Source organism: Seriola lalandi, unplaced genomic scaffold, assembly GCF_002814215.2.
Source record: "Seriola lalandi dorsalis isolate HSWRI2012SDOR001 ecotype SW California unplaced genomic scaffold, Sedor1 jcf7180002054397, whole genome shotgun sequence".
In the NCBI taxonomy this organism is placed as follows: domain Eukaryota; kingdom Metazoa; phylum Chordata; class Actinopteri; order Carangiformes; family Carangidae; genus Seriola; species Seriola lalandi.
Window position 1 is genome coordinate 596,668 of NW_019524950.1, and position 24,521 is coordinate 621,188.

The following is a 24,521-nucleotide window of genomic DNA, read 5'->3' on the forward strand; positions in this document are numbered from 1 at the left end:
CTCCATATGGACAGGCTTATATTAAGAGCCTGCTTTCAATCCTCAGTAACAACTCACTGGAGGTGGTCCAGAAATGTCAGACAGGGCGTGAAACTGTTGCCGGTACTGTTGACAGGGCGGACATTAATTGATTAGGGCTTCTGTGTTGTTATAAACACACTCATTGATTGTTTACAATGAGCTCCAGCTCCATAATGTCTCAGGATGTCAATGTCATTTTAAGTGCAAATGGAAAATGTGCTTTCTCGACACTGCAACAGAGAGCAGGCGTCGTCCCATATGGTTTTCCACACAGATTCAAATGACTCAAACAAATTGTTTCTGGAGCTTGAGATTGAAATCTCACAGGATCAGTGTGCAACAAGTCCATCTATATACTGTCTTTCTATTCAAGAACAATTCTTTCAGATCATTTTCAGAAGCAGAAATATAAATACATATATTTGCTCTTCCTGTTGGACCGAAAATAATCCTGCATGTTCAACAAGTATTACTTCTACAATGACTACATTTGTAGTTTGTGGCTTACATTTGCCATTGTATTAAAAGAAAAAAGGACAGATAATTCATATCATGAATAACTTCCTGTTCCAGCGATGTCTCAGCGTGTGTGAAGAAAATGAAAATGAAAAGTCTTAATATCACGTCTGAAAGTTACTGTTCCTTTTTAGCAGCATTCATACAAGTGAATGGAGATTTGAGTATAATAGTACCTCGGACATTTATCAAGGTCACTGGATGAAAAAGTAAAAAACCTTTGCAAAAAAAGAACAAATGCTGCTCCAGAGTGAAAAGGTTACTGAAAGTGATTCACACTGAAATTTTTCACAGTATGTCAAGTCTGTGTTTGTCAGAAACAGTGGGTGAGAGGAACATTTTGATTTTAGCATGATAAATTTAAAAGAAACCCTTTGTACCTGTGTAGGTATGTGGAACTGTCCCGTAAAAAAACGACCCGATAGGTTGGCTGTGCTGGAAGCTTACTACAACACATTGTTATGATTTATTATTAGGCAGCTTCTAGTGATCATAGTAATTATGATGGGAGCAAAGGAGGAAGACAAGTGACGCAGTATAAAGAGTCTGAGAAGGAAGAGGTGGGTGGATGGCTCCAAACACAGGACAGCGAGACACCAAAGACCTTTGTAGAGGTATGTTGGGTAAGCCTGCATTACAGTGTCAGAGGAAGCAGAGACCGGTTTACAAAGGTTCCACTTAGAAGGTCAGACCATTTTCAATTCCCCGAGCCATGATGAAACTATCTTTCTTAAGATGAAGAACAATGTCCAAACACTTCAGCAGCCCCCAGGAATGGAAAGCTGTCTCCGGTCTCTATTTACATAAATTACATAATCATTGTAGATTATCTCCTTTTTCTCACAGTAAAAAGATGACATGAAGAAAAGAACTGCTTGAAATGGTGTAAGACTGGGGCAATACCAGGAATACAGATTCCACACAACAGGGGAAGGACTAAATTAAACTGTCACAGAGACGAGGAGACGAGGTGCCACTCCAAGATGTCTGAATAAAAGTCTTTATCTTTAAGACTGGTCAAGGCAGTGGTTATACCGAGTTGTTCCCTTCTGACTATAGCAGGGAACTATATAATGTATGTACAAATAACGTAGCCAATAACTGTAGCCAGATTACCACAAACTTGTTACTGGCTACAACTCTGCAAACAGATGACTGTGGCAGGACTGCTCGGGTTTTACATGAGAATAAAGGAAACAAACTTCTTGAAACAACAGGCCAAATAGACCACAGGAAAGTCACGGCAGACTGTTTTCTTTGGTGGAAAAATTATGGTTTTATATGAATAGAAAAAGCATTAATGGAAGAGTAGTTCTTGGTAGTGGCTAATGGGGATCCAAATAAATAAATAAATATAAATATGTGGCATTTCTTGCCCAGGGTCAACCATGTCACATGTTTATGTATTTTAACCCATTAGCAATTAATTCAAGCTGTATTTTAGAACAGCAGCTCACCTTTCTGGTCATAGTTTCAACTACTGAATAGATGCTACTGACACAAAAGAGCAAGGAGCTAAGGAAAAGAAGATTCTCTTTTGCATATTATTGTTTTTAGTATAGTGTCTGTTCACCCTGCATTTCTGTTGAATCTCTTCCCTAATCAACTGGTTAATTTGTCTCTAATATTTGTATGTGTCACCATGCATTTTGTGTCATTTATGGGAAGTGTTATGCAAACCGCACAAAGAAAGAGAAATGTAGAGAAGATGCAGTCATTCATCATTATTGAACACAGATAAAATCGCCCTGTTCAGGGTGAGAGGACGGAAAAGAAATGAAGATTAAATATGGAACAGGCCACTGTGGAGTACATGTTAAACGTCATGTTCTTATCGCTGTGAATCATGTGTTCTATGTTTAGAAACAGTAAAAGGACGAGAGAGTAATGAGTCAAGACCATGCAGTTGAAAGTGAAGGTACTGGGAAGGGTATTTACAGAGATAAAGGCATCTCTTTCAATCCTGAAAACAAATCAATCGTTATCACAACGGACTGTCGCCACTTGACATTTGACCCACGGAACATTACTGAGGAAATGTCTGCAGTAATTACTGTCCGCAGGGAAGATGAAGGATGAGTTCCTGTTGTACTCTACTACCTTAACATCCATGTACAGAAATATTATATATTATTATATTTTATTATATATTTATATATATATATATATATTGTATATTCGATCGTGAACCTGCTGGCACAGGTAATGAGACGGCTGAGGAACAGGCAGAAGTAGCACGACCCAGTGTGGTAAGAGGAATATGTCAGTGAGGAATATTAAATGAATGCAAATGTTGTATTAACGTTTTACACGTATTTGTTGTTGACCACAGAAAGAGTCATGAACCCAGAGTCCATGAGTAAAAAGATTTGGGAACTTACTTGAGTACATGTGTGGAGCCGTTGATCTGCGTGGCTGTGCAGGGAGCGCCGGACCCCAGGATGGACGGCCTGCGGTACCTCTTCCTGCCACAGCACAGGATGATGAGGAAGGCACGGCGGAAGGACTTGTTGAGGAAGGCGTAGAGGATGGGGTTCAGCATGGAGTTGATGTAGCCCAGCCAAAGGCAGGCCGCCCACAGTTTGTCTGGCACCGTGTAGTCTATAAAGGGGTCCACCACATTAGTGACAAAGAACGGTGCCCAGCAGAGGCAGAAACACCCCATAATGATGCACAAAGTCTTTGCTGCCTTCGTCTCTGTTCGCATGCGGTGGTTGCGTTGATGGTCAGCAGAGTCAACCCCAGCGCCAGAAGTGCCCGCCGCTCCTCCTGCCCGCTGCAGCATGCTGATCTGCAGGGCGTGTGCACGGGCCGTGACGTAGATCCTCTGGTAGGCCAGCACCATGAGGACCAGGGGGATGTAGAAGGCCACCACAGAGCAGGTGAGGGCGTACGGCTTGTTGACCATGAAGACACAGGATGTGGAGTTGCTGCCATCACTGTGGCGCCTCTGCTCGATCTAGTAAAAGAGATCACATCAGGGGGAATAGTGAGGTGGCTTAATATGCCCACACACTGGCACACACATTAATATAAGTAAAAGGTGGAATTTTAGTCCCCAGGTAAGCATGTGTTGAACCTCTGAACACTCTGCCCTGCTACACCACCAAACGCCTCCAGACTTCACAACAACCCACTAAAAATCCCACGCTCTCCTCAGCTGAGTCCGTGTAGTAAGAGAGGAACATAGCACCCGAGGGAGAAAGAGTCTCTGCACGTCACCATTAATCACAGTGAAGTCCCATCCCGGTTTTTCCTCTGCTATCATCTCATCTCTGTGGGAAACTACGGCTCACGGCTATGGGATGAATAATACAGAGATCAATCCATATCGCTGCACGATACCACGTTCCCCCGTGTGTAAAACAGAGGTTGTTTTTATGAGTGGGCTGACATATTAAATGTAAAATGTTCAGTGTTTCCATGTTTAAGTTATCTTGCATGCTGCAGGAATGCAGACAATGATAAGCACCCTTAGTACGTGAAGTGATTCATGCACAGATAAAATAGTCCTTTACTGGGTCATGTGGATTTATTCCACTGGAGCCGCTTGAGGTTAAACGTCTTACCAAAGGGCATCCTGGAGGCAATGTTTGTTTCATGCAAAAAAAAAAGTCGCCATTAAGGATAGAATAAATGTTTTTGGGAACCAGATTTCATGGATGTTTCTATTCTAGATAGAACATGTAAAGTTATACTGAACACAAACAGACTTCTTCACTTGAGGGATGTGAGCTGGTGTACCGATCAGAGCAGTGTATTCCACCAGGCCATAGAAAACAGTACACAGATAGACAGTGAGTCGTATGTGCAGCTGAATCCTGGTTGTTTTATTGAGTTTTGGGGCTGCAGTTTGTGCCAGAGATGACTGGCTACTCAGAATATTCAACAGCTCTAATTAGACCCTGAGAGAGACGCTGATACCACTGCTGCACAGAGCTAACTTTAGACTGCTGTTGTGCCGTAAACTCTGTGTGTGTGTGTGTGTGTGTGTGTGTGTGTGTGTGTGTGTTAGAGAGAGAGGGAGAAGAACATGTGTGTGTCTCTGCCACTGCTGCCAAAAATGAGTCAGCCTGTCGTCCTGTTGACAGTCAGCTTGGAAGAAACTTTCTCTGGCGTTCAGATAAAGACGCACAGGGAGCGAGCGAGGTTAATAGTGGCTGGGGTGTTCTTCTCTCCCCCTCCTCACACACTCATGCTGTCATCTGTCTTTGTCTGCACACCTGTCTGCCTGTCTCTGTCCTTCTCTTTCTGCTTTACTTTGTTCTTCTCATTCAGAACGGTCACGTTGTCGTTCGTTAACAACTTATTACCTCTAATTTTTAATTCAGAAACGCATGAAAATGTCCTTTAGACATTGATATGGAGACGTATACCCCTTAGTTACAAAATTCTTCAAAATAAAAGCATTGAGGACACATTATGAGGACAGTGAAAAATATAAGAACATAAGAAAAAAAGTACATCAACAAAAGAGCAAAATCATCCGTTAAGAAAATTGAGTACCTCCGGAGACATTTTAACAAAATGATTGGTGAACTGGATTCATAATGGAACTAATAATGAGAGGTAAATTGTTGTAAAGCTCAGAGGCCAATGTGGCAAATACTCATTCTACCTTCATTTTAAGACACATTAAGTTATTATGTGGGCACAGTGATTCAGAAATGTACTTAGGGGTTTCAGGTGACAAGTTATAACTACAATTTATACTAAATTTTAAACATCACTAGCAGTCAATGAAGAGAGAAAGGAATACATGCTCAGTGTTTTTTGTCTTTGTTTTTAACCACATTACAGTAATCTAGTCATGAGGAGCAGGGGCCTTTAATCATTTATCAGCTTTTTGAAATAATAAAATATGTCTGACCTCAGAAATATTTTTTTGACTTAAAAAACCTAAAAAAAAGATGATTGTTGAAATTTCCTAATATGAACAGAAAAATCCAGATATGATTTTAACAGGACACAAAAAGTATTTTTCTTTTTCACAGTTCTTTTATCGTCTCATTGGATTGAGTTACAGCTTGATATTGGAGGTTACAGGTCGCACAGATTGCTGCAGGATCTTTAGAGCTCAGGGCCAGTAATAAGGACCTCTAGACCTCTATCTCTCCATTCCACCTCTGTTATTCTGTTTAATCTAATGTAAGATTTATATGCTCAGTGTGATCTTGTGGAAGTAGCAGTTGCTTTTATCCTAATTCGGTAGTTCCTAAATTTCGAAACAAGTCATTATCCTAACTGAAGAGAATTGAACATTCCTCTTTCCTTTCTCACTGGATGAAGTTACAGTTGTATAACTCCATCCAGAGAGGACGGTCACATGATGTGAAAACTGTGACTTGATATTTTATCCTTTTTATTGTGTGTCTAAGTCTTTTTTCTGTATCCTCTCACTTGCATGTTCTTTGACATTAAACAAACCTCAGTGCACAAACAAGACACTCGTGACACTGGCAAACTTACTTTACATATTTAGAGTTTAACAAAGAAACAGCTTGACTGTCTGTGGTGTCAGTGGCCTTGTCCCTCTGTCTCTGTGTCTGACATGTTGATTTAGTTTCCGCAGCAACGCATGAAGCATTTCTTCCTTCTTGTAAACGATGCTCCTCAGTACTACAGTTTGTTTCTCATTGCATGTGGACTCGAATTGTTTATAATGTTTATGTAAAGCATGTTTTATTCTACTTTTCTGACAGTTTTCCTCATTTCTGTGCTCCCTCTTCTTCTCCCCTAGAGGCAGCAGTTAACAGCAGTGTAAACTTAAACATCCTGTGGAGATGTAAAATATTTTTGGCTGCATCTCCACATAAAACCACCCTAAATAAATAATCCTTTTCCCTGGTGTACAAACACACACACACTCACAGACACACAAACCACACAAACCACACTACGCACCAGGTGGTCAATGCCGATGCTGTTCCAGCCCTGCATGATGGGCAGGAAGGAGATGAAGGTGGGGATGACCCAGCAGCCGCCGATCATCAAAGCCACTCGCATTGGCGTCATTTTGTTCCGGTAGACCAGTGGCTGGCAGCAAATGGCGTAGTACCTGAAGAAAAGATGACAGTAATTATTACATTATTACATTAAGGGAAGAAAAAGATTTAAAGCCCAAAGTGGCAAATTTCAGGTAAAAATGATTAACAGGTGAGACACTACGTGTGGACAAAGAAGAAACACATAAAACGTAACTGAATGTAAGTAATCGGTCAACTCATCAATAGACCCAAAGCTGTGAAACAGTTGATGAAAGAAATGTTGAGGTAGAATAAAAGAAACTTGAGCCTTTTGAGACCTTCTTGATTCGTTGAGGTTGCTCATTCCTGTTGGTTCTGTTGTTTTACAAAATGTAGTAACATACCTGCAGTAGATAAATGCTTTACTTTGACTATTTTATATCTAAATCGCCAAAAACTGCATGAAGAAAGCAATGGCAGCTTGTTTATTACCTCTGTCAAAGAGGCTATTCTTTCACTCATGTCTGTTAGTTTGTCAGCAGGATTGAAACTGGGTGGAGGGATGGGGCGTGGGCATGAACCCATTACATTTTGGTGCGGATCTAGTTAAAGGGGGCGGATCCACAAATATTTTTATATTAAAAATTTGTCTCAGCTTAACATTAATGGTGTTGAGAGCTACGAATTTGCACAATTTGGTGATCAGATAATAATGTGGATCGGGTGGAAGAAAGTGTTTGGCCTTGGCGGAGGTATGCGTTCTACTGAGTGCCAATCTAGCTGCTGGTGTTTTCTACTGTCACCAGTCCATCTGTTTCTGTCTCTCGTTTCCATTTTCAATAAGCTCCTTTGGCAAGGGAAGAGGGTCTTTTCTGCCAATGCATTTGCAAAAATATGCTAACCACCAATAATTAAGCACTAGAGTGTTTTCAAAAACCAAATGCCCCCCTCCCCTTTTTTTATCATGTCTTTTTCCAATCTGTTTTTCTCTAATCACTCTCGCACCGTCTCACATCGTTCCTTTATCTCTCCATCAGCTCTCTCTCTGTGTCTCCCACTCTTTGTCTTAATTATCTTAATTCTACTCTCATTTCTCTTCTTTTGCCTTCTCCCGCCAGTCTCCACTTTGTTTGACCTCAAACTTTCACTACAGCTCTCTTTCCTTTAAAAAAAAAAAAAGAAATGAAATGACGGTTCTTTCCCATCTCTCCATCCTCAAACCTCCTCTGAACTCAAAGTGGAGGATCTGTCTTGACATCAGGACCAATCCGGTGCAACAGCCTCATTTCCTCTTCTTAAGATTGTCAGTAAACTGTCCGTTTGCCTTGGCTGCTGCAACAGACTATTAGAGACACTGTATACAGATACACTTTGTCCCATGATCCGCTGGTAACCTTTCTTCTGATCGTCACCAATGCGAGTCTTGGGCCGTTTGGTGGTTTGGCAAAGACCGTCTTTCAAACCGACAATGCCCCAGTAAAAACAGCCAGATCCAGCAAAGGATGGTTTTCCCAGTTTGGTGTGGAAGAACTTACACAGAGCACCTGACCTCAGCCCTGAGATCTGAATGGTGGAGGCTGTTATAGCTGAGCATTAATGCCCATTGTTTTGGAATGAGATGTTCAGCTGTCAAATGTGGGTGTCAGTGAGTGTCCACTTACATTTGGCCATGTATGTCCCTTTTGGTAGGTATCTCTTTAAAAAACATAGAAACTCAACAATCTATTTCTTCCTCTCTCTCTGACCCAGATCCATCACTCCTATTGTCCATTTTCTCGTCTTCTCTTCTTTTCTTTAGCCCTCTAACTTTTCTGCCTGTCCTCTTATACGTTTATTTCTCCCTTTTATACCGAAACTCAGTTTGGACTTTAATATCTTCTGCCTTTTCAAACAAGTGAGACAAATTAATGCTGCTCATATCCAATGATTCTGCACAACAGGATTATCTTCAAACCTCTGCTGTCTTTCTCTGCTTCTCTATCTGCTTCATTTCATTTCTAACTCACTCCCTTCCTAACTCACATGCACACACACACACACACACACACACGCACTTTGACATTGCCACCAGTGTGTCTGTGTGTGTGTGAGCATGATATCAGACACTACAGCAGGAATTCCCAGCATTCTGTCACATTGTGATATCGCTAAGAAGACGCTGGCGCTAAACTACATGAATGGAATCGTAGGGACGATAAAAAAAATACTGTGAATGAGCAGGGAGAGAGAGAGGGGGAGAGAGAGAGGGAGAGAGAGAAAGAGAGAGTGAGAGAGAGGGGGAGAGAGAGAGAGAGAGAGAGAGAGAGAACGAAAGATATGGAGTGCGGAAAAACAGAAAGAGGAGATAGGCAAGAAAAGGAAAACAGGAAGAGACGGAGAGAGAGAGAGTCAAGGATAGAAAAGAAGGGAATGAAAAAAGACAGTTGGTAAATGGGAGCAAGGGGAAAAGAGGAGAAGCAGGAAGCAGAGAAGAACGGAAGGAAACATAAGAAGGAAGAGAGAGAACAAAATGGGTGTCAGAAAACAGAAAGGGAGACTGAGAGAGAGTTTATCCATTTACAGAAAAGCTCAAATGACAGATGCTAGATCAGTTACTGTAACAAATCCTCTACATTTGCAATTTTACCTGGTCAATGACGTGTGTGTATGTGTGTGCATGTGTGTGCATGTGTGTGCGTGGGGACACTGACCAGAGCTGGACCTGTTCCTGTGTGATAGGAAACAGATGAAGTCAACCAACCGAGCCACTCAGACCTCCATTACCCTCAAACCGCGGTTCAGTGACAACTCAGAGTTGAGGGAAACTCTGATCACTTCAACTCTGAGTCAGTTACTGTGGTAACTGTAACTTTGTGAATCTAATCTTTATTTCCTCACACACACACACATTCGATATCAAAGCATCAGCGTGCATTCATTTGCAGAGGTTGATGTTGGAGGAAGAGGATCAATATCCTGGTTGGATAGTATTAGTTTGTTATCCAAGGCCGATCACTTTTATGATCAATCAGTCATCAGTGTAAGGACAGAGACAGTCTGCTGGACGACTAAATAGGGAACTCATTGCTCACAGCTTTATAAACACTAATGTTTCGTCAGACCCAAAAGCTAAACAGACAAAAGCTGCAGCATCTCCAACTAACTGATCAATCATGAGAATATTCACTGAATGATTGATTATATAATAATGGAAACTGTACTTGCAGCTCTCCTCTGCTTTAAAGTCTCAGTGTCTAACTCGCACACTCATCCTCTCCACAAAGGCTGAATATACACATTTTTATAACCTCTGCTTATCAGACAGTTGACTGAACACGGAGCTCTGCTGCAGCAGTATTAAACCTAATCCAGTTTATCCCCTCGTCAGTCACTGTGGATATTTTGCTGCCTCTTCTGTTGTGATCCTACCTCATTACCTACTTGTGCTGTGTGGCATTTCACAGCCATCAGTAATGTGGAGTGGCTGTGTGTGGTCCGCATGTGCTGTGGCATTAAGAAAAAGGTCAAGACACCCTTTTCTATTTGAATTCCCAGAATAGTCGTGCTGAAAGGTTGCAGATTGATGCTTTAAGTGTGGATGTGGTGGTCTGAAAGACACAGCCCCCACCCACACCTACCCCCGACTGTCTCTTACACAAGTATGAATATTTCCATTGTGTAAATACAAATGTCCCCACACACAAAAACACACGTGCACAAGAGCACAGCGTGCACACACATTCCCAGATGCTTAAATACGTACATAGAACCAATAGTATGCATAGAGAGACACACACACACACACACACACACACACACACACACACACACACACACACACATTAACCTGGGGAAGATTAGAAGCAGACGTAGCACGGTTGGATGGCAGAGTGTCCTGGCCATGAGCACTTTAAATGGTCCCTGTTTCCTTTGGATCTACAAAACATTTCTCTGTGTTTATTTCTGACAATTTTATTCAGACATTATTTATAAGGGGGACCGTGTTTCTGAGAACGACCCAAACCCAAAATATGTTGCTGCATTCCACGTCCACAAGCTGCCGCAGGACGTTTGAATTTATTGTCAAACTTGAGAGGAGGTTAGTGACCAGAGAGTAGGCCAGTTCAATATTATTATAAAAAGAAGCTTTGTATAAATAGCAAACAAGCTTGACATTAATCACAAGAACTAGTGAGGTAGATGACATTTTTTTGTTTTTAAAGATTCTTCTGAGTGTTGAACTTCTCCATCGACACAATCAGTCATCAATCCAAACCAGCCAGTGGTTTATTTTTTAGATTCTAAAAATCAATAATAAACTCAGACAATAAAAGAATAAAAAAAAAAGACTGTGAGACTCTTTAGATATTTGGAAATAGATTTTCTTTAGCCACTGAAATGACCGTTGTGTTATTTTGCTTTCAAGAATAATCACTGGTAACATTTGATTTTAATGCTTTAATATGTGACCTCTACATATACACCTGTCTAAAAACGAGGAGACCTGTGTTATACATTTTGTTAAGTTGTGTATCGGATGAAGGATTTTAGTCTGTAACATTGTCAGAGAAAGCTAGCTAGTTAGCAGCGGCTCTACTCGCAGCCCCTTCGACCCAAACAGTGCTGGACAAACACTGATATTTAAAATGAAACTGCTTCATTCAGCGTTTTTACAGGATTTCATCACTGGGTCTGATATTTCTGGAGAGAAGAAGAAGCTGACAAAGTGGTGGTGAAGACAACAACTCCCATGATCCCACACTACTTCGCTATGTCGCCAAACTCTGTCTTTTATTATTGTTTTGATTGAGAGACCGCTAGCGGCAGGAAATGACATAAGAAAGGAGGTGCAATCATAACCCTGATGTAATCTTTTTTATTTCAAGTTGTGAAGATCAAAACTTTATCCGGAGTTAATGAAGTTCATCACTGGATCTTGCTCATCTCTCATAAGTTGACATAAGAGACATGAGAAACAAAGGTATTTTACTGAGAAGCTATACAATGAACAAGTTTGTTTGGAGGTTACGTTGATGGGAAACAGCTCGCACCACTTGGACGACCTTCAATATGAATGAGTTGATTTGGGATTCAGCTGATCAGACCGAGCTGAGCCATCTGGATGCAAGTAAATGATTAATTATCTGGGAGCACAGAACAGAATCGCCACTTTTAAGAATTAGCAACTACGGCTTTAGCCTGATAAAAGAAAAAAAAATGGGTCAAATTTGGTCTTTGGTGATCCATCAAATACTTTATCAACATCTGCCCCATTCTGTCTATGGGAAATAAATTGATATTGGCAGGTCCAGACATTTTTGGTGGCAAGTGATAGTGGAGGACAATTTGCTGGCTTGCTGTCATCCAAGATAAGAGAGAACAGAATTAATGGCGTTGAGACAGAGTTATTCAACCAAGAAGCCAGACCTCTATAATAGCTTTCATAATATAAAAGGAAGGTTTTTCTGAGAGCCATGTGCATTTATAACAAGGTCACATCTCAGTTTGACCTTTAAGTCCTTAAGACCTTTTTCCTTTTAAGAAGAAGAATGACTTTGCTTTACTGTCACTCAGCCCACCATGTTCTCTTAGCTGTCTGCCTCTCTTTCTCTTTTTCTATTTACAGCAACATGAGGATTTCAGAGCCCCGAGGCAGCTGATCATGTTTCCTGCTTGGGAATGCAAGCTTAAATTATCTATCTGTTAAGTCAGTAATAGCAGAACTTTGGATCTTTCAAATTAAAATTTTCGTTAAAATAAAAATAAAAAAAGAGTATGAAATTTGCTATTAGAAAATAAGGATTTAGTCTTGTTTATCCTTTGATGAGTTAATACTATAGTGTTGAATTCAAAGTCTTCTCAATGTAAAAAATATCTGGTCTATAATGGCATTGGGTAATCATCAATATTGATAACTGTAATTATGTAGTGATTCCAAAGATGGGACCATGCAATTATGCAAATAGCTAAAGTCGGTGAGTAAAGGTGATCTTTATCTCTTTATTTTTCCATCTACCTATTTTCCTGTGACTTTATCTCAGCCTCGGTTTCCCTGTGTCTCTAAGTGGAAGTGTGTGTGTGTGTGTGTGTGTGTGTGTGTGTGTGTGTGTGTGTGTGTGTGTGTGTGTGTGTGTGTATGTTAGCCTCTTCGCTGAATTCCTTTGTGTTGGAGCATCCTCCTTGTGGCAATTCTGGTATTTTTAGTTTTAATTCATTTCCATTCAGCTCTTTTCAGCATCTCTCAGCTCACAGTGGATGAATGAGAAGCTTTATCCTGCAGCTGTACACTTATTTTTCTATGTTCTCTCTTTTCCTCTCTGTTTTCTTCTCCATTTCCCTTTCTTTTCTCTCGGTATCCTAGTCTTTTCTTTCTCTTTCTCTGTCACATACACATTCCTCTGTCTTGTCTGTCAGCCAAGTTCCTAAAGCAGGAACACACCGGAGGCAACAGATATTTTCCTGAACACTGCGTGTAACAAGCATCCCTATTCTTCATCTTTCAGCTTGTTGGATCTTTGTTTTTAAAGTCATTGTTTCAGTGATTCATTTCACTGACCACTGACCTGCTTTAAGCTGAAACAACCAGGTTTGTAATCAGACTGCTTTTGCTAGGAAGGAAGCTACAAACATTTAAGACTTAGACGAGGAAAAAGTTAAAGGTTTTTCTCACAGCAGATGTTTTAATATGTCACAGTAGGAAAGAAACAGGTGTTAATCCACAGATGAATAATGACTGAATTCCATTTAGCTGCGCTAGTTTCAGGGTCCTGGTATTGTGCCTGCTGGCTCACTGTCACACTGTTGAATCAAGCAGGAACATTGTTATGGTTATTAGTGACACCTGTGCTCTGCCTGACATGGCCCGTTTACAATGTGCAATTCTTGGGCTGTTTGAAACGATGATCAGAGAAACATCAATCCAAACCCGCGGTCCAACATCACAATGTGACACACGTCCACTGACGGCTGATTTGATGAGGAAGCGGTTTGGTGTCGGAAAGTTTCACAGTGTGATGCGACTGCTGCTATGACTCATTACAGAGCAACAAATCAGAATACAACATGATCTGATGCTGAATATATTGGCTATACACAGTACTGAGGGTTTCTGAAGCGTGGAAGCGTCGGCAATATGACCAAAGCACGGTTATTGATTTGCTGCATTATCAAAACAAAATGCAAGCTGCTGCTTTTTTTCTGTTGACATGACACTGCTACGATTCACCCTGCCTTCATCACCGACATGCCTCATATTGATAGTGTGACGCAGATTGCAGTTTTATTAGACCCATTGTGCTTTTTCACACAGTCTAAAGACGCCTTACACCTGCTGTGAAAGATGAAGAGGCCTGTTGTAGGAATTCAAATGTGTCTTGTAAAAAGCTTAGTCACACAGGAATAGAAAAATAAAAGAGAGGTTATTTTATGGTGATTTATTTCTTTCTATTTTTTAATTTCTATTTCGTTATTTCATTATTATTCCATCTCATTTTACATTAATGTTTTTAAACATGTTTTTATGTTCATTTGATGTCTGTTCATGTGAAGCACTTGGTGCTGCATTTCTTTTATGAAAGGTGCTATAAAAAGAAAGTGTATAATTATTATTGTTATTATAATTAATGTTATTATTAATTATTATTATTATTATTATTATTAAATAATTTTCCCCATCTATACCAGAGGTAGTACAGAGAAGCAAGTCAAGTCATGAATCATAAACAGGCTCTTTTACCAACAGTGACAGTGAACATGGAAATAACTTGATAATGTTACAATACCGATAATGCTGTTTATAAGCTGCTTTGAAAAGAGTCTGGCAAAGGAGATATTTCTTCAGGGAAATAATCAGGAACATCTTGTCAAAAATCCACCCGAGGAGCCATGAAACTGATTTTATTTTATTTAAAACAACAACTAATAATTAAAATTGAAAAAAAAAAAGATAAATACATGAAGTGATGTGTGTTAATAGGAATGTTTTTGGCTGATGGAAGATCTCTGGCTGAATTTCCTGAAGAAGCCAAAATGATTAAAAGACTCACTTCGCTGCTCCGAAGGAAAAAGATGGCTGCCACCGTCACATACATGACCAGCCTTGTATGTCCTAATCTAAGCTATCTGACCATCCTATGTTGTGGTTCTCTAACACCCTGACATTTATTACTGGCTCAGGAAATATCTTCTACACATTGTACACAGTGACGGTTTGACTCGTAGAAAATAAAAAGAATTGAGATGACAGTTTTTACATGAATAGAAAAAGTGCTACAAATGTTTCCCATTTTGTTTTTGTGCATTTTTCCTCTAAACTCTTTTATGTTACGTATTCAAAAGTCTCTCATTGTTTCCTTCTGTGTTTATGCGCTTTTTCTTCAACTGATGCAGTCGACAGATGCTTCCTTTCAGAGATTCATGATTTACTGGAGAAATGTGTTCTTTTCTTTCCTGTTGCATTATTTTCTTGTTTTCGCTCTTTTCTGATAAAAATCTTTCATTCTTTTCATTCTGGTTTTATGCCTGAAGTTACAAATAACATCAACAACCTTCGTTACCTTGCTTGAAAAGTAGAAACATGTTGGAAGTGATTTTTCCATCAGCCTTCTACTCAAGTGTTACGATAAAGTTTGTGTTGTAAGAGCAGCACCTTCTTTCTGATCTGGCAGATTCTCACCCAGCCAATTATCCTCTTAGTGCTGGTATTAAATGAATAAAATATTGATTTGCTGGGGTAAAGAGCAACACTCACAGTATGTGTGTTTATGTGTCTCTGTCGCACTCATCTCTTTCTCAGGAAAATGAAATTTCCTGGGATAATGAGGACTTTGTGATAGCAGCAAGGTGAGATCTATTGTGCATCTCAGAGTTCCTTAGTTTCACCAAAAATCATGTTTGGTGCCATTAGGGGTCACTATCATTAACCATAATTATTCATAATCTGTGCTGATTAGCTGGCAGAGTTACTGGTCCAAAGGGGTTCAGTATGATTCAAACAAACTACTTTGTTCAGTGTCCAACATTTTCTCCCCACTGTCCCACTTGGACAGTAGATCAGAGTTATACTGACCTCTTCACTGGTTCGGCAGCCAGAAAAGTAAAAATAACTTGTCTGTGTATTGCAACAGTTGTGGTACTAAAAAGAATCAAAAGGATCAGTGTAAAGATCCCTGACAATGTGTGTTTGTTCTTGCACACATCTCACTGTATTGTTTATCTGTCTCTCTGGAACTCTTCACTTTGTGTGAATGTGTTGTAGTTTCTTTTCAGAGCACAAACAGCAGCAAGTGTCAGACGGCTGGGACTCCAGAGAAAGGTAATTTCTTGTCCCTGTCCCACTGAACCAGAGCCCATCAACAGCCAAAACCTAAAGTGCAAAAAGCCATCTGGAGGCTGCGGCTCTGAACTCCAGCTCTGCCTGCACTGCACAGGTGAGCAGACAGTAAGGATCAGTTGGATTATGAAGTTTTTTTCGCTGATGTGTGCAAGGGACCATGTGGAGCTTGGTTCAGGAGAAATCAATTTGCAGATTGCAACACAAGTGGAGCCCAGGAAGTTCCAAGTAGTAGCTTCTAACATACAAAGGTTAATCAAGAATATATAAGGATTGTTTTTGTTAGCCATGAAACCCAAGAAACACTCAGTAGAAGAAGTAAACTGCATCTAGAGTAAAATTTAATAAGATTTGTTTCAGTCCTTAATCTCTCTCTCTTTGTCCTTTGTGTGAAGTTCTCTCTTCCTTCTTTTGTCCTTCTTAGCAGTACTTTCCAAATCTCTTTCTTTTCTCTTCTCAGTCTTTCTTCTTCACTACAGCAATTTACTTTCCCCCTTCTCCCTTGTGTCTCTCTGCCCCTCGTGGTGCTTCGTATCACGTTGGTTGTGCTGCTCAGACGGCAGCAGAAGGCTGTTACTGCTCGTTGCAGCTGCCTTTGTTGTACTGTTTCTGTTTGCTGCTGAAGACTTTTGCAACTTTCTTTTTCGTGAACGAGAGTCTGTAACTCCGTAATGTTTATGGTATGCACCGCCAGTGAAGAAGAATTTCCTCTTGATTAAAATAAACTAAACTGCTAAGGACTATTGCAACAGCCTGTTCTCTGTCAGGGATTGTTTGAAGAGCTAAAAGGCAACTTCTGACACAAAACTATTTGCACTTTGAAATGGATGTTGCTGGCCCTTTTTGCAAACTGGCTGGGGAAATCAAGACCTGTATAGTCAAGGTGCCCTAAACCAAGGCACTAACCTGTGTTGTACTAGTGGAGCTGCTCACTGACTCTAATTAGTGTGTTTTGCCCTGACTTGGGCCTCCGGGCAGAGCTGCCTCTCAGGACTCATCAAAGACCAAACTGTGGCCCAAAAATGAACCTTAACCAGTCGAGGAGTTTTGCCTTGAGGGGCTCAGGTAAATCTAAAGACAGATTTAAAACAACAATGTGAATTTATAATATTATTGTATACGAGATACAAGAAATGAACATCAGTCAAAGAAACAGCATTAATAGACAATGCTCTTTGTAGTAAAGGTACATCTCCAACATTATCTAACAAATATTAAGTTTATAGTGATGAAAATAAATGTCAATTTAAGCAGGGTTTGTAAATGTATATACTGTTTTCCAATTGTATATAGAAGGTATATTGATATTAACAGTCTGAATAACATTACTTTTTTAAAAGTAATGGATGCAAGTTTGACAAAAAGTAAGGGAGATTTGATTTTAAGTGTGATAAATTACATATTTCAAGCAAGTTTCAAGAGTAGATGGATTATAAGTAAATGGAAATGTATGGAAATATTTGTGTCTTAATAAAACAGCAGCATGATATTCAGTATGTTTGTTACTATATAATATAAAATAGATTATTTGTAGCAAATGGGCTAAATGGTGGTATGGACCTTTAAGTGCACATCCACCTCAAATGCATGAATCAGTATCTGCTCCCTGGTTGAATAAGGTTTAAAATGTGTTTGCATGAAAACAACTTTCTTCTTTCTCTGGTCTATTAATCCACAAGTCTTTGTCTGTGTGTCAGTGTGATAGCATTTATCTCGGTCTGGCAGATGAACTCCTGAATAGAAAAGAAGTTGTGGTTCCAAGTTGTGGCGATGAAGCAGGATTACCAACAAATCCAGTTAAATCTGCCAAGACTTGATTTAAGCTTTAGTGCCTTTGTTTCTCTTGTTCTGCTGTATGGGAATCTTTATGTGTGTGTGTTTGTTGCATGTTCGAAATATCCAGCTGAACACACACATACTGTACACACACAGTTCGGAAGTTATGCTGGGATTCATACCATATGGGGCTGCAGACTCTCTTTAACTAACTGACAGTTCCATTAATTCTTGGTCTCGTCCTGCAGTTTTACAAAGAGAAAAACGTTCAGGCTCTATGTCTCCCTGTCTGTCTGTCTGTCTGTCTGCCTGCCTGTTTGTCTGCCTGTTGTCCTTATACAACCACAGACATGATGGGATTCTCAAATGGCCTGACAACCAGTAATTACAGCTCGCATATTACAAGCTACTCAACACATGAAAGCAAAATGCAGAGTCAATGATACAGATGCAGTTGGCCTTCTTAACTACCATGGTGCTCCTAATAATGACATTTTATTATAGCCTAAGGGCCCTTTTCATTAATTAGCATGTTACTTGACCACCATTATAATTAGAAATTAGCAACTTTCACTATTCCACGTCTGTGAATAAGCTGAAGTGTGTAGTGTGTGTGTGTGTGTGTACATAATTATTTCTTAATACACGAGAAAAAAAACATTGAACAATAAAAGACACTTTAATTGAGCTACATTATTATATGTTTTATTGATGAATCCATTGTGTTAATTTTTTTCTATTTTATTTAAGAAAATAAAACATTTTTGAAAAAGGTTTTTCAAGATCTTGAAACCTACTACTTGATTCTGGTTTGCTCAGTAGATCATTTTAGTAATTAATGAAATGTTGTAATTGCTATTTTTTTTAAGTATTTTTCAATAAAATATAATAATATGCTACGTTAATAAGATAATAGAAAAGGAAATAAAAGAAAACAAAGAAAAACAAAATAAGATACAACATAAAATGGCAGTAAATAAACGTGAGCTGAAACTGAACGTAAAGGGGAAAATCAACAAGTCGGACGGATGATACAGTGCTCGACTGATCGTTAAGATATATTTAATATAGGTTTGGGCGATAGCCAAAATTTAAATTTAATATCTCAATACAGTTGAACCCGTCATAGGGGGGTGAAGCTGGGTAAGGGTTTATAATATAATTATATCAGTGTATTTTACAGTCTGTTTCAGGTATAAGCGATGCTGCCACTAAACAGCAGTTCAGTTTTTATTCTTTTTAAGACTTAGCAGCAGGGCAGACTGTATAAACTGTACATATGTATATATATATTCCGATATTATGAAAAGCATCACATATGGCAGGAAATCTTGAGACATTGGATATTATGAAATATTGGGCCTAATATTAGCCTAAACTGCACCAGACCAATCGGTTAAATGTGGTTTTAGTTGCTCTGAACTTTCCAAACATTTACTGAAGGTGAGCATGACTCACAATATTAAACTGATTCAGAAACTTCATTTCAGTGGAAATTTGAAATCTCTCCAAACAGCTTTTATAGTATCATATAGCTAAGGTACGACATACTGTGCAGTAATCAAATCAGTGAAATGAGGGTCGGACTTGGCTGCGGGTCAGACTGTGAAAAAATATCCAATATTGGAAATTCTGTCAGGAGCTTTTTTATGGAATAAAAAGATACAGCGAGAGAACAAAGCAAAAGCATAAAGCTTGAGTTTACATAGTTTTCTTAATCAGTATCATTACCAGCAGTTAAAGGGAGAGGTAGTGGCATCAGCAATAGACTTGTTGTTGAAAGGAGCATCAACAACCACAGAAGAAGCAGGCAATTAAGGTAAGTGAGGGAGAACATTGGAGTCTATGGAGTGATATGATTCACTGGGAACAGGAGGGGAGGGGAGGTAATGGAGGGCGATTACCTCATTATGAATTGGTAATGGAAGTTGTGTTGTTCCAGGATGCAGGGGCAGATTTATGTATAGAAGAGTGCAAACCTCCTCCAGCCAGATAATTGAATGAGGAGACCATTTCCTCCGTCACTGTTGCTGAGCTTCGCATCTTTGGTTTGTCTAATTGGGAAAACTCTCTCTTGTGAGTACCTACATTAAAAACACATGTTCATACTGGAGCTCGCTTCAACAGAATAGATATCTGATGGTCACGGCCATTAGCCCTGCATTATTACTCTACACAGTTCATGTGAGAGTTTCGTAGAGGTCCTCCCTGTACTCAAGTTTCCTGTATTCTCATTGTGAACACATCATTAGTAAAATATAAAAATCACAAGAGTACAGCACAATTTTATCCCAGCATACAGCTAAGATGGTGCCAGTAACCTCTAATGTTACCTTAAAAGTTACAGCCAGCGTTGGCATCCTTAACAGCCAAATACATTTTTTCATAAGTCAGACTTTCAGAAACTTCTAATACAAACAGGTCCTTGAAGATTATTTACCACCTTCGGCTTACAATACTGCAGCTTGTTTGAAATCTCAGTGAACACAAATCAGCTTGAGAAGTGAAGAAACTGGTGATAAGACTGTGTCTTTTGCTCACACCTGTTCCAATTTGTGCATTGTCAAGTCAAGGTGAAGTTTAATCCGGCTGTCTGAGTGATAAGATTTGCCCTGTCTGGTCTGATTTTATTCACGTCATCACAGGCTGCAACCCTCGCCCTCGACACACAGCAGATACCAACAGCGTAAAAGGTGGAAAAATAATCACAGGAACTTCTCCAACAACTCGGTTTTTTAACAGACAGACCCTGTACATTATCAGGAGAGAAAAACCTTTTACATCTGTTGGCAAAATCTTTACAACAACAAAATATCTGCTTCATAGTTTAAGCTCGAACAACCCTAGTGCCTATGACTGCACCCTGACAGCTGATCTGGGCTGAGAATGAGGTCCCATTAGCAGCAATCAGGCTAGCTTTGGGACAAAAGGGAGTCAGGTCTGAGTCACAGCCGGGTGACGCTGGACAGGAAACAGCACTTCCTGTCAAATTCTCAACTTTCGTGTATTCTCATTGGATCAAAGAGGTTATACAATATCTCAAGCTAGAAGACATAAGATACTCTCTCCAAAGGTCTGCTCTGACATTCTATACAATTTGGCAGCCGAGATTTTTTAGAAAGAATGGAAGCAGAGAGTGTAACCCTGTAATATTTGCGTTTCTCCTCTTTGGTAATCATCAGCAATTACTAACTTTTGTTATGTTTGTATTTGAGTCTACACGACATTACAGCAGCTGTGGAGAAGCAAAGACCGGGTGCACTTATGTGTTCATGACAATGGAACATTGTTTGCAGACAGTTCTACTCTAATATGAGTCCAACATAGAAGAGAGAAACTGAAACTATCACTCCTATTCACGCTAGAATTGATCTTCAAAAACAAGACAAAGTATCTATAGTATCGATATTTTGGGATCGATCCGCTCAGTCCTAGTGGTGGGTGACTGGGTAAGCGGGTGAGTTGGGTAGATACTTGGTTGGACTGGATATGTTCTGTTTCTTTTTCTGAACACTGTAAAAAATACTCAGTAAATAGACTTTAATCTGAAAAAAAAAAATTAATTCTCGACTTTCTCTCATTATGTAAGGTGGATACCCATCAGACTATCACGACTTCCAAAGCTTCACTGCCTCTGTGTCAGCTGTAACCGTATTTCTGGAACTCCTACAACAAACCCTCTTTGTTATCATAAACACACTAGAGTTTCTGGACCAAAGAATGAGCTGTGTTTTCATTACTGGGTAACATGAAGCCTCGCCAAACCCCAAACAGCTGACACGTCTCACAGGCACAAAATAGTGCTGCATCTCAGATATAAGATGTAATTAACAACCAACTGCTAATTATCTGCTGAGACTCTCACTCTCACTCTCACTCTATCACACACACACACACACACACACACACACACACACACACACACACACACACACACACACACACACACTCTAGTTTCTTACACTCTTGCAAGCTAGTGGATAATTTAGAGCTGAAAACAAACACCTGTATCACAGCTGTCCACTCATATGTACTGTCTGTAACAAGATTTTAATTGACACGATCATGGTACACGCTGATGTATGAACAGTAGGCTATGTGCGTGTACTCTGTGGATCCTGAACAGAAACTTTTCCACTCTTGCCGTTTGAATCGTCTGTTATGTTTATATCTGCTGCTGTGCTGAAATTTGTCGGGTGCTGTAAAGACCAAAGCATTTTTTTTTTTCTAATTGAATTCCATCAGTTTGACTTCAGAGGCAGTAAAAAGAATTCATCCAGTCTATATCCTCACACATCTGTGCTATCAGTCTGGAAGTCCTCTCCCCGGAGTTAATATCAAAGCTGTCAAAATGAACAGATGAATGCAGTAGCTTTATATGATGGGGAGAGAGGTGAGGCTGCTCATTTTCTACAGTAAGTGATCTACTAATGAATCTTTTTCAGGAGTGTGTTCAGGGGGAGAAGTTTTAATAGGTTTTGTTCGGTTCTTCATCTGAAAACTTCCAAATAAAAAAAAAAAGCGAAACTGGACACCAGACAAGACCTGAGACAAGACCACCTGAGGAAGTGGGGAAATACATTTACTGACAACACCAGCCTTGATGCACTGTATGCTCTGACCTTTAACCTGAAATAACTCATCAACCCAGCTGCACAGTCATTCTGACTCAATCTCTACATCACTTCCCTAACCCATCACTGTATCACATATGTAAAAAGAGTTTCCATGTATGTCAAGGCCTCACATCAGTCTGATGTAACGCTGCAGATGAACAGCGCTTCAAGTGAGTGTAGTGGTGTGATTATCTTGACCTAGATTATAAAGAGCTTTGGAAATACCTGCGAAACCTACAGTGAATAGAAGATATCTTTACAGATTTGTACTCGCTGTGTTGTTGTTTGCACTATGTAGTGTTCAAGCACGTTAACATTAACATTTTTTCTTTGGACTCTGGGAGTTTGAAACTACATTTTTTTCCTTTTTTTTTTTGCCACACACACACACACACACACACACACACACACACACACACACACACACACACACACACTCAATAGTATATATTGCCTACATAAATCCAAGCCCCTCACCTCTGCAGTGCAATGGAAAAGAGATGGGGTATTTCAGATGGGGTGTGAGAAACCTGAGCATTAAAACTGACAGACCACAAAGTGCGACCCTCCAGCAAGGAAACTGGAGAATAAGCATGCGCTGTCACGACAAATCAACCCAACATGAATGCACGCATACTACCAAAATATCTCACCTGTCCAGGGCGATGCAGCACAGGTGCAGGATGGACGCTGTGGTCAGCAGGACGTCCAGCGACGTACGGACCAGACAGAAAGTCTCGCCGTAGATCCAGTGCTGGTGGACCAGCTCGATGGCACCGAACGGCATCACCAGCACCGATACGAGCAAGTCAGCAAACGCCAGAGACACGATGAAGTAATTGGTCTTGATTTTCCTGGTGAAGGGAAGAAGGCGAACGATTGAATTATTCTGGAACAGACCGACAGAAATGCAGTTCAGATTAAAAAGTATCAGCATTCATTCTTGTGCGGTATAAGTTCGTCTGATCAATGAATCAATAATGAATAGTCATTGTTAAGATGCATATTAAGATAATTACACAGGATGCAGTTGGAGCATCGCTGCCTTTTTGACAGTTTCGTTCAAGACAAGACTTCACTCCAGAAAATATGATATGAATACATGAAAGATTTAGTTTTACACTTTAATTTAAAGCAATAACAGCAGGTGTATTTTCCATGAAATTGTTTTAATATGAACAGTGACATTCTGTAAAGGGAAAGCAAAACATTTTAGTCATTTAAGATAATTATTAATGAATAGTAACTGATCATATTTGCTAAATAATTAATGGAATAACTAAATTGGCATAACTGTTAATTGGAACATTTCTCACATTATGTATTTGCAGATTGCTGAGTGTGTTTTTTTATGATGATGAATACAGAGTCGGCAGTAACTACTCACTGCTCACCAACTCTTAAGACTTGAAAGAGTATTTTTTTTCTTTTTACCTGTTTATTTCTGATCCAAGCTGATGATGGAATCACAGTTGATACACAGTTTCATAATGAACCGAAAATACTTTATTGTTTCAAAAGAGATAAAAATAACTTATTTCAATGATTCGCTCAACCCCCTCTTGTCCTGCTCTCTCTCTATCTCTCACAAACACATTGACAATGGACCCGTCTGTCACAGTCGGACTGGCTAAAAACCAATAGTGTTTGCAGGGAAGTGAGATCTGATCACAACTGGTCACTGGAGATGCATGTGGAGACATATGTTAATGCCAGGTCTGAACAGGGACAGAGAGTAAATCCTCGAAGCCAAGTTAAAAAATCCAGAGCACTCTTTGAAACTTTTAAGCCCCTGAAGGGAACATTAACTTCATTAAAGTTCAAATAGCGATCAAAGACAAACAGAGGCAGACAGGAAAGGACAGACAGGTTCTAAATTTGACTTATACTATGAGTAAGGAGAATAAAGGGAAAAAAAGTATTTGAAATCAAAGATTGATTCAATAACTCACAAAACAATAGGAGATGAAAACAACAAAGAAATAGAGGAAGAAGAGGAATCATCCATCTTCCCTCTCCCTGGAGTGGAAGGATGAAGACAGGGGGAGATGCTGAGTAGTGAAAGAGAAGAAGTCTTCTCTAACACACAAAAGCCGGAGAAGGTAAAACCACAGAGAGAAAGAGAGAGATTAAAGTAGATTCATTCTGCAAATTGGTGAAGCATATGCATATCAAAGAGACTGGAGGTCTAAATCCTCCCTGATTTCTGTGACTTACAGCCTCCAGAGCCTTTATCCCGTTCTGTGTTATTTAAAAGGTGATTTTCTTTATCTAATCAATACAGCTGTCGCAGGTGGGGGTCGTGCTGTTCCTACA

At 39.7% G+C, this 24,521-nt stretch overlaps 1 protein-coding gene across 2 annotated transcripts in view; it reads right to left on the minus strand.

The window, feature by feature from the left end:
- Nucleotides 1-24,521, minus strand: part of htr4 (5-hydroxytryptamine receptor 4) — a 148,401-nt gene that overhangs the window by 47,389 nt on the left and 76,491 nt on the right. For both annotated transcript variants that reach the window (XM_023409541.2, XM_023409540.2), the window contains exons 4-6: nucleotides 22,859-23,059; nucleotides 6,442-6,595; nucleotides 2,919-3,496 (exon numbers count right to left, since the gene is read on the minus strand). In XM_023409541.2, coding sequence (XP_023265309.1) covers nucleotides 2,919-3,496; nucleotides 6,442-6,595; nucleotides 22,859-23,059 — 933 coding nt within the window. The remainder of the gene's footprint in view (nucleotides 1-2,918; nucleotides 3,497-6,441; nucleotides 6,596-22,858; nucleotides 23,060-24,521) is intronic.